The following is a 12,114-nucleotide window of genomic DNA, read 5'->3' as shown; positions in this document are numbered from 1 at the left end:
ATTATCTTGCTGGTCTGTAGTACATTGAAGCAATTAGGGGCTAGTAAATTTGATTGCCCATTAAAATCACCTGGGAAACTTTAAAAACTATTGATGGCTGGGACCTACTCCCAGATTAATAAATTGGTTTAGGGTATGGCTTGGGCATAGGAGGTTTTAAAAGCTACACAGGTGATTACAATATGCAGTGAAGTTTGCGAACAATTGCTCTAAAGTCTTGGTACCTAGTGAGAGTTCTGAGGTATAGCAGCATCAGCTTCACCTGGAAGCTTCTTAAAAGGCAAACACTTAGAATGTACCCCATCCCCGCTGAACCAGATTCACATTTTCAGGGGCTCTGATATAACCCATCCAGAGTTCTCCATCTATAAAAATAAGGGACCACAATTGTCTCAGCTTTTTTAGCTCTAAAATTCATATTCCACAACCTAAACAGTATACTGAGAGGCAGTTTTAATCTTATCTAGAATTCTTTATGTGTAAAACCAAGAGACCAAAACCATGCCATCTTCTCCATCTCCACAATTTCGATTTCAAAAGCCTAAGCAAATATAATGCTGAGGAAATTTGTAAAATTGTGTCATAATTCCATCTTCATACCGTTGTATGTACTTTCTCTTGCCTAGAATTCCTTTCTCCTTTCTCTGTCTTTATCAGTTCCCTAGCTTGAATGAAGGTTGTGATTAGGATCAAATTGCTCAAGATACAAACGATTATAGGAGATGAGGAGATGGATCAATTAATAAAGCCATGAGGTGAGGAGTGGTTTGTGGAACAAAAGTTCCTAATTAAGACTTTTGAGATAATTTCCAAATAGAACTAACCTGTTACCCAGCTTGCTTTTTATTCAATTAAGTATACTTTGGAACAGCATTCAAGCCAGCAAATACATTTCCAATAACATTAATTTCTGATGGTTGTATTAATAGATGCACCAATATTTACATAATCAATTATCTATCTTTAGAAGATTATTTTCATTCTTTTGGCGACTATAATTATTTAAGACCTAGGTAAAATTCCACTTCCTTTTAGAAGCACACCCTGAAAAATAATGTACCATTTATCTAAAATTCTATTGTTAATATAATCACTACCACAAAGTTTATCTCATTGATTCTTTCTGTAAATACATGTATATCATTTGTTTCTCCAATTAAACTATGTGTTGTATGTAAAGAATCATATCATGTTCATTTCCTATTCTCATCTAGTATTTAGTTTTGTAAGTGAATTACATATTGTTAAAATATATATTGGAAACAAAAATAAAATGTCACTAATTTCACAAGAGTACTTATTCACAGCTAGCATACCACTGGCTTTTCTTCCTAATGGAACTTCACCATTATGCAGCTTCTTACATATCTAGGTGAATCACAAGAAGCTGTGCCTTACGACTCCTACTCTTTTCTTATTGCTGTATTTAAGCCTTCCAGGCTGATGACAAAACTGCTTTAAATAGCACAGAAACCCTACAGAAATAAAACCTTGCTCATTAATTTTTAGTATGTCAATATTAGACTTATCATATTCTTTAGCTTCATGTCTGTCATATTCACCATTACATCTCTACTTTAGTGTTTCACACATAGCCGGCATATAAATGAATTATAAACAGTATGTCAACAAACTATGCAGGAACAAAAAAAAAAGTTCTAAAATATACTACTGAGCTCAAGATGACATCTGGAAATATAATTTTTCATGTATGGCTCCTATATATACTTTTCTTGATATCTGTATATTTTTAACCACATATATAATACATAGTTGTTGTAGAAAATACAGATTCAATAAGATGAAACAAGATGTAATATTTGAAATTGCACAACCCAAACACAACTACTGTGAACACTAGCTGCACACCTGTCCAGAGCATATGCTGTTAAATGTACAAGTACTTTTTTACACAGATGATCACACTCTCTGCTACATAGCCTGGCTTTTATTCATGTAAGTATACACCAAAACATCACCCCGGCAAGCAAATAAATTTATAATATTAATTTCTGGTGGTTGCATTAATAGATGTATGAAAATGGGTATGATCAATTACTTGTCTTTGTCAAGTATTTCTACTTTTTGGTTATTATAAACAATTATATGATGAATAATTTTTATCATAAATGAAGTTGCCCAAACATTTTCTTAGAGTAAAAGTCAAGAAGTAGGCTTGTTAATTGGAACAGTTATGTGCATTTTTAAGGCCTGAGATTAAAAAAAAAATTACCAAACGAACATTCAGGAGTTTGTACTAATGTACCCTTTCACCAGGAGTCAGGAGTTGTCTAAATCATCTCATCGGCAGAGCAGCTACCTATATTTTTGGTTATAACATTTATTAAACAATTACATAGAATGGAATGTGATATAAAAAATAATTGATGCAGCTGGAAAATACTCACATTTGTTTTGAGAGCAAATTTCAGTTTGAAGAGATTGGAACTCATAATATGGTATCTCATGTTTGAATATGGATGTAAGGACACCATCAAGTTCTTCAATGCCATTCTGTTTTCAAGTGAAAAACAATTTTCACTAGGTTAATTATTTACATAGAAACTCATTTGAGTGCAATTTGATGAAAATTTATTAACTGGGATAAACAATGGCTAATCTTTAGTAATACTGATAACCTTTTAGAAAGAATAAATCAAAGCATAAGGGCCTTGCCTAAAAACCAATTATTAAGATAACAGAAAAATGGATTCAAGAAATAAAAGTCTCCACTTTTGGATAAGAAACTATAACTTTGCTCAAATACAAATTTTAAAAGAGAATTGCAGTAGGTCAAGGATAACCATGAAATTTGTTTCAATAATAAATTTTGGTAAAATATATTTTGCAGTTTAATAAATGAAATAATAAAATGAGTCTTTTTCTTTAACTTAAGGATCAAAAGTCAGATGGTCTTAAATTACATTATTGCTGTGTCTAAGTGAGGGAAAATATTTATCTTGGCCCCTGCAGATACAGAGTAACTATATTCTACTCTATTTCCCTAAGCTAAGCATTTTGGGAGGAGCCATCCAATATTCAAGTGTTCTACTGCCCATGATATAACCTGTTACAAAGACCAGTGTTCTTTTCAAGTTGTGTTTTGTCATACTATGACCGGGACCAAATTGCTCAAGACACAGATGTTTATAGCTAAGGAGGTGGGCTAATCAACAAAGTCATGGGATGAGGAGGCAACTGTGGAACAAAAGTTTCTAATTAAGACTTTTGAAAGGATTTCCAAAAATAAAACCAGAAATATTATCAAGATATAGTCACAAATTAAATAATTGGATTAAAAAAAGACATTTTTGTTCCTTTATTTCTTAATTTTTCAGAATTCTAGGTGCAAGTAATAAAGTGGTTTAGGTCTCCCTGGATTTCTTGAAAGTTGTGCTAAGAAGTGTAAAGAAGGAATGAAAAATCCTTTTCTCCACTTGTAGCTATGTAACGCAGAACAAAACCCAGCATTCATAAGCATCTAATAAACACCACAGACTATGCAAAGCCCTCAGCTCTGGAATATATTTTCTAAAAAAAGAAAAAAAGGAAAATGTGACAACAAACTCTGCCTTCCAAAAATTCAGTAATGTAATCACATATGGGCAATGAAGAGTCCCTGGTACCATGTTGAAACTCACTATGAGTTAGGTATAGTGTGGGCAAAAGGAAACTGCCTCAGTTGCACAAAGAAAGAACTGGCCAGCAAAGGCTTTATGGAAGACATGCTCCAAATGGAGATGACCACACACACAAGAAGCATTCTAGACTAAACAAACAAATTGCATATAGGCATGTAAGTGTCATATGCATGGCCTGGTTAAGGACTCTATGTTCCATAAGAATATAGAAGAATGAGAGATAAAAAGGAAGTGGGTATTTCAAATAGGGCCTTAAACACCTGATAAGTTTGCAATTCATTTTGTACACAATGAGTGATTGTTTCAGGTCTATAATGCTTAATGTGGAAACATTTGTTATGTGAAATAAATTAAACTTATTTAGGTTTCAGCATAATTATGATTGTTTATATGTTGAGTATTTATATTCAGTAGAACCTATCCTATAAATGAAGATGACATAATTTTATATTAGTTCGTATTACTGTTTTAATCTCTTCAGGAAGCCTTTGAAAGAAGAAGTGGGGCAAAAAATTATTGGTAATATGTTCACACTTTATACTAAAGCTTAAAAAATGTGTTTTAGTGATACAAACTGATGAGAGAAATTTTAAATATATGGAAATCATAACATTAGTTTGTAAACTTTCTTTAAAATTTGTGTCAATGGCCTTGACAGTTCTGCATAGCATATTATCTAGCCATTGACATTTTTACATGAGGAGATCCATTCACTATTTCTTCTTAAAAATATACAAAATCTAGTGGATAGAGATTGGTGTGGCATAAAGTTATTACACTCACGTATAAGTTAGGCATAAAATAGCTTCTGGGATTCCTTCCAGATCTGAGATTCTAAAACACAGATGAGAATTCAAAAGAGCAAGAGTTCCCACTAGGAATATGAAAACTACCATTTCTCATGGAGGGTACCACAGCACTTTAACATGAGAAATGCTATAGATAATATAATTAATTTTAAGAATAAAGTAGCAATGTATTCAGAGTCAGAATAAAAGGTCGCTACATAGACAAAGACAATTAATTAGGAAAGAATACAGATAACTCTTAATATTCTAGCCCACCATAGTTAGTTGAATCTAATCACTTCTATTTTAATTTAATAATCATACTCCTAGTATTATGCTTGCATATAAATAAGTGGTATATAACACAAAACAAAGATGTGAAAAATCACAAAAATGGCTGTGAAAAATAATCCCAAGATTTCTCCCTAGAAGACAACCTAACCAAAAATATCTGACTTGAGTAGTTATGCTCCTTTTAAAACTGTGTTTCAAAGACACAATATGCAACATTTCTAAAACATTGGCAATGAAATTTTAAAATGACAAAAATTAGAATTTTTCTCTCCTTATAATAAATTGTGCAACCCAAAGAACATTTGATGAAGCTGATACAATTGTACGAATCTTTCAAAAAGGAAGATTGAAATAAAATAGTATAAAGTTTGCTCATCAAAAATCACATTTATCCTAAGACTTTAGTTAATGAACTTGATGTTAAATTAAGAATAGAATAAAATGATGAAATTATATTAGTGTTATTATTTTGTTATAGAACAAATTAAATACCTATCCATAATAAATACATATAAACATACACATATACATGCATACATGCGTCTGTATTTATTGAGAACAATGGAAGAAGAAAACAGAAAACAGACTGAGAAATGAAATAGCCAGAAGTCTGGTTAAAAAACAATGCTTTATGTGTATGAAGAAAGTGTTAGACTACTCCCAAGAAAATTTTTTTAGTTCCAGATGAGGGAATAAGGGATTGATGAATGTAACTTAAAAATCATTTGCAGCCGGGCGCGGTGGCTCAAGCCTGTAATCCCAGCACTTTGGGAGGCCGAGACGGGCGGATCACGAGGTCAGGAGATCGAGACCATCCTGGCTAACACGGTGAAACCCCGTCTCTACTAAAAAAAAAAAAAAATACAAAAAACTAGCCGGGCGAGGTGGCGGGCGCCTGTAGTCCCAGCTACTCAGGAGGCTGAGGCAGGAGAATGGCGTAAACCCGGGAGGCGGAGCTTGCAGTGAGCTGAGATCCGGCCACTGCACTCCAGCCCGGGCGACAGGGCGAGACTCCGTCTCAAAAAAAAAAAAAAAAAAAAAAAATCATTTGCATATGTATTTATAAATCACAACTCTATTTGAATCTCAAAGTGTTACATAAATTTACACTTATTTCTGATAAACAACTTTGTTATAATTAGTAGTTCTTCCTAACTAGAAAATATAAATATAATAAAGATATAAATTTTATTTTAAATAACATTCAGAATTACAGACTTGACTTCTGGAAATATGTAGTAGTCTTACTTTCCTTTTTCCTCTCCCTAAATACAAACAAAATGTCCAACTTTCAGTAGAAAATCAGTTTTTATACGACATATCTGGAAGACTGCAAATCCATTGTAAAGAAACGACCAATAAAAATGCCAACACCAAGAGGACAAAGACATTAGAATTATCTGTCAAAGGTTTGAAAACAGCTCTTGTAAAAAAAAAATAGTTCAGCAAGCAATTACAATCATGCTTGAAACAAATAAAAAATAGAAAGCTTTATCAGGAAAACAGAAATTCTCAGCAAAAAAATAGAAGATACAAAGAAGAACCAACTAGAATTTTCAGAACTGAAAATACAAAAATCAAAATTATACCTCACTGGGTAGGCTTAACAGTGACATGAAGAGAACAGAGGAAACAATCAATGAACTTGAAGACAGAACAATAAAAATTACTCAATCTGAACAACAGGAAGAAAATACACTGAAAGAAATAAGCAGAATTTCAAGCACTTGTAAGACTATAAAGAAAGATTGAACATTCTTGTGATCAGAGTCCCAGGAAGAGATGAGGAACAAGGTGGGGATGAAAAAGTAGACAAGGAAATAATTCCTAGAAACTTTCTGAATTTGGCAAGAGGCATAAACCTATAGACAGAGCAAGCTGTGAAAAGCAAAATCAGGATAAACCCCCCAAATTCCAAGCCAAGACTAATCACAAAACTTCTGGAAACTAAATACAAAGAAAAGATTTTGAAAAAAGTGAAAAATAAATAACACTTTATCTATATGGCACAAACAATTAGATTGCTAGAAGCAGCTATGAAGGGCAGAAAGAAGTGGCAAAATATTTGTCAAGTGTTAAAAGAAAGGAACTATCAACCCAGAATCTTATGTCCAGCAAAAATACCCTTCAGGACTGAAGAGAAAATCAAAGCATTTCTGCTTTGAAAAACTAAGGGAATCTGTTATCAACAGATGTGTCCTAAAATAATGGAGAAAGAAAAGTGCTCTAAACCATAAGGGTATAATGAAAGAAGACCTTTTGGAACATCAGAGAGCAAGAACACAGTAAGCGAAAGTATAGGTGAGTATGATAGGCTTTCCTTTTTCTCTGTTCTAACTCATACCTGACAGTTAAAGACAAGGTATAACACGGTCTTATGTGTTCTAAATGTATGTGGTCAAAATATCTAAGACATTTATATTATAAATAGGGGATGGGTAAAAAGAAGTCAAAGGAGGTAGTATTTTTATATTTCACTCAAACTGGTAAAATGAAGACAGTACTAGACTATAAGTTTTGTATACATAATATAATACCTACATCAACAACTAAAAAAGTTGTGCAAATAGTTGCACTTAAAATACCAGAGATACATCAAAGTGAATTTCTTTAAAAAGTAAATACTACATAGGAAAGCAACAACAACAACAACAAAAAACAGAAATGAAAACAGAGAGAAAATTTAAAAAAATAGAGTGGATTTAAAAATATGGTTTAACTATATGTTCTCTTTATAGTAATAAATAAAATTTATTTATTTTTTATAATAAATAAAATAATAAATAAAATTATCAGGTTTTTATAGTAAATAAAACTATAATAAATACTTTTATAATATTTATAATAAGTAAAATTATCAGGTTGAAAGTAGAATAATAAAAAAGATATAGCATGCAAAGATTACAAAGGAAAGCAAAAATGGCTATATTAATATCAATAAAATAGACATCAGAGCAAAAAAAAATTTACAGGAGACAGAAAGGGACATTATATCATGATAGAATCAGTTCATCAAGAGGACATAGTAATCCTGAATCTGTATGCACCAAAAAACAAAACTTCAAAAAAATGCGAAGGAAAGATTAACAGAACTGAAAGGAGAAACAGACAACTCCACAACGACAGTGGTGACTTACACATCTCTCTTTCTACAATTGGTAGACTGAAAATCAGGAAAAAATAAATTCAAACACAGTATCATCCAATGCTCTAACCAATCAGCATCAATCCACATACATAGACCACTCCATGCAGTAACAGCAGAATACATATTCTTTCCAAGGGTTTTAGAAACTTATACCAAGATAGATCATATCCTGAGACATAAGACAAATATTAACAAATTTAGAATAATTTAAATCATACAGTGTCGTTTCTGACCACATGGAATCAAACTAGAAATCCACAAGAGAAAGATAATAGGAAAGCGCCCAAACATTAAGAAACAAAACAACATACTACTTAGTAATCTATGAGTCAAAAAGAAACTGAACGGAATTTTAAAAATACATTAAACTGAATGAAAGCGAAATACAACATATCAAAATTTTTAGAACATAGCTAAAGGAGGGCTGAGAAAATTTTATAATACATTGGAAAAGAGAGAAAGTCTCACATCAATTATCTAGGTTCCTACTTCAAGAATGCACAAAAAGAACATAATAAACTCAAAGCAAGCAGAACAGAACAATAAATATAACAGCAGAACTCAAAATTTAAAGTATGAAAACAATGAAGAAAAATTATAGTAACAAGTGATTCTTTTAAAAGATCAAGAAAATTGACAAACTTTTGGTAAGACTTACAAAGAAAAATAGGGAAAAAATGCAGATTGCAAATATCACAAATGAAACAAAAGATATCAATACAAACCCTGCGGACATCAAAAGAATAAAAAGGAGTACTATGAACAATTCTACATACATAAGTTTGATGATTTATATGAAATGAACCAAGTCCTTGAAAAACGCAAACTACCGTAACACACAGTCCCTTTCTATATAACCTACAACTATATATCAATGTACAATTATCTAAAAATTAAGTTTAATTAAATATTAACAATCCCCCTAAATATTTATTACACAAAACCGAATTCCTTGAGATATATAGATATTTATATAAAAGTAACCCTACGAAGTTGGATTTCACTCCTCTCTTTGATGAGGGGTGTGAACACTGAGCATAATGGCATCCAGAGGCTTTCAAAGCATTTTAGGACAGTATTACATAATGTAAATAGTTGGAAAACAGTTCAGATCACTGGAGTGCTGTGAAAGGATATATGTTATAGGAATAAGCATGCAATGAACAGATTCAAACAGTTTAACTAATAGTAATAACTACCATATGTGGAGCACTGCTAATGTGCTAGGCTCTGTATAATTTTTCTCTAACTTTTATAACATCCTGCAAGGTAGATTTTTCTAAATGTCTACTTTTATAGAGGTGATAATCATGGCACAAAAAACTCAGAAACACCCAAATTTGCAGAGCTAATAAGTGGTAAATAAAGATTCTAACTTAGATCTTTACATTCTAAAGACACTAAATTTAATCCTACATTCTAATCCTGGAGAGAAGAATAAAATCTGAAATAGTATTTAAGTAAAGAATAAATTATGCTCCCATGGCTTCAAGATGACCACTGCAGTTCCCAACATTATACTGATGTTTAGCCAGAAAGAGGGAGGAAAGTGATGTATGTGGGAAGTGGGGGTACTGGGAGAGGGGGTTACAGCCAACCATATCTATTCTTTTTCTTTGTTTAATCAGAAAAGCAAAAGTTCCAAAGATGTCCCCTTGTGTCTCATTGAAAACTCTCTCACATGACATGTCTAACTGCAAGGTTAGTTAAAAATGTTGGAATCTGGTCTTTCCAGCTTCCATAAATGGAGGTAGGCCAAGAAGTATCTAAAAGGAAAGTCAACGGTTGAGCTGAAAACAGCCTTGTTCTTCTTATAACAAATTGTTGTACTTGTTTAAGTTTCACTAGCAAAAGAAAGGTCATCTCGTTTGTTCCTCTATTTTAAATGTGTGCCATGAAAGAGAGCCAAAACAGCCATTTAAAGTGAAATCTGATAAATAGTTTACATATCTTTAAAAATATCTTACTGTAGCTTGTAAAGAAAATGATAGAAAAAAGAGCAAAGCAAATATTTTCTAGGGTTATGCAAAGATTTTTTAAAAAACTTCATACATGCTCAGCTCAAAGCAGTCAATTTAAAATAATAATGTAAATGTATAAATCTAAAAGATATTTTCTTTTATCAACTTAATTTTCTGTTTTGAATGAATCATTTCTTTGAATTGCAATATCTGTGACTATAAATACAAAAACAAACATATAAAACAATGCAAATTATTGTATATGTATTATTGATTAGGTCTTCATATAGTTGTAGAATCTCTTTAAATACTTGCAAGTGGTATTATAACGTGAAGAAAATGTGTTTTGAGATTCAAGGAACCAGCATTTAAATGCCTGCTCCAGAACTCAGTAGCTATGAATCTCAATAATAATTAACCAACAGAATTTTTTAGAAGTTTAAATGTAAATATTAAATGTAATCTTATAAATGTAGAATGCAAAATTTCCAGTAAAAATTCTATTTTTCTCTAAATATTATTATGTGAACTCTTGGATACAAAAACTCATGAAATGTAATCATGATATAAGAAGAGCATGTAAGTCTAGCAATAAGGAGATGTGACTTCCCAAACTGGCTTTTCCACTGACAAAACATACAGTCTGTTTGTTATTTCTAAATTCTTAAATTAAATAACACATAGCTTTTAAATTAGTTAGAATGCAGATTTCGCTATTGCAATAGAGAGACCCAAAGTGATAGTGGCCTAAACAAGAAAGAAACCCTGGATTTAGGCATCCAGGCCCTTTCTGTCTAGAGTTTCACTGTTATATGTCACCTTCATGGTACAAGAAGGTTCATCCATGACTTCCTTGTTTGAATTCAAACCAGTCAAAAGAAAAAGCCAGTGAGGGAGAGAGCATGACTGCACCCGTCTTTTAAGGACATGCTCATAAATTTGCACGTATTGCTTCTACTGACATATCATGCGATTGAGCAACACTTAGTCATATGGCTACACCTAGCTTCAAGGGAGGAAATGCAGTATTTCCATGTGCTCAGATGAACATTATATTATGCTGTAAGAAAGGAAAAAAAATACTGGGGAATGACTAGCATCCCCATCAATCATGAAAAACACATGAACATCATAATTTATGTAAAGACAATCTGATTAAAGTTTTCTTAATACACTTCTGAAGTATTGACTGAAACTTGATTGTGCTGAGTTTTTCAACATGCTCCCCACCCCAATATATTAATTCCTACTGTCAAAAGGTCTCAAAGTTTTAACTTGAGCAAACTTGAACAGATTCTATTAATGGAGATACTTAATGACATTCATAATGTAAGAGACACACCAAAGTGTTTCTATTGTAGGCATTAAATAAAGCATAAGAACCATGCCCTTTCTTACCTTTGCCTCTTTTTAGTAACCATTTTGTAACAACGTACTGTTACAGACGGAAGTTTTAAAACAAACATAGCAATGACACTCAAAACAATGTCTCTCAAAATTGCTTTCTATAAATGATGGCATGATTTATTGAAAATATTTTAGAAATTTCTTTTTTAGTGTGTTTTGGGAGATAGGTTCCAAGCTATGCAACAGAATCCATCTTGTTTATATTCATTTGATTCTTTCCTTTCTGGTCCTTCCCTTCTTTGCTTTGTTGTTTCTGCTTCAGCCAGTAGTCCCATTGCCTCCTCATAAAGGGCTTGTGCCTGTGCTAGTGGCAACTGGAACAAAGGGCTCTAAAAAGTGGATCACTTGAAACTGGGTGGGAAATTAATGTATAAAATTATTTCACCTCCTATTTGCCCAACAAAGTATTTATTGAGCAGCCATGTGTCTTACAGTATCCTTGGTCCTGGAGATAAAACAGAGAACTAAATACAGCCATGTACTGCATAAGAATATTTTGGTCAATGACAGACTTCATATACAATAGCAGTTCCAAATTATAGTAGAGCTGCCTATGGATGCACCTTTTAAAAATAATTTATATTATATTTTTATTGTATTTTCTATGTTTAGATATGTTCAGATATACAACTACTTCCTATTGTGTTACAGTTGCCTACACTATTCAGTATAGTAATATTCTATACAGGTTTGTGGTCTAGGAGCAACAGGCTATACTAGGCCTAGGTGTGTAGTAGGCTATACTCCTAGCCTAGGTTTGGATAAGTACACTGAGTGATGTTTGCACGTAGTGATGTTTGCACAATGATGAAATTGCTTAACAATGCATTTCTCAGAACATGTTCCCATTGTTAGCCAACGCACAACTGTAGATA

The 12,114-nt window shown here is 32.3% G+C and overlaps 1 protein-coding gene across 3 annotated transcripts in view; it reads right to left on the bottom strand.

Annotated features, from left to right (window-relative positions):
- Window positions 1–12,114, bottom strand: part of BANK1 (B cell scaffold protein with ankyrin repeats 1) — a 335,823-nt gene that overhangs the window by 198,513 nt on the left and 125,196 nt on the right. For all 3 annotated transcript variants that reach the window (XM_030916824.1, XM_030916828.1, XM_030916833.1), the window contains one exon: window positions 2,409–2,514. In XM_030916824.1, the coding sequence (XP_030772684.1) occupies window positions 2,409–2,514 (106 nt within the window). The remainder of the gene's footprint in view (window positions 1–2,408; window positions 2,515–12,114) is intronic.

This window comes from Rhinopithecus roxellana, chromosome 2 (genome assembly GCF_007565055.1).
Source record: "Rhinopithecus roxellana isolate Shanxi Qingling chromosome 2, ASM756505v1, whole genome shotgun sequence".
Lineage (NCBI taxonomy): Eukaryota > Metazoa > Chordata > Mammalia > Primates > Cercopithecidae > Rhinopithecus > Rhinopithecus roxellana.
Note: the sequence above shows the minus strand (reverse complement) of the source record. Positions and strands in the feature narration are given on the sequence as shown.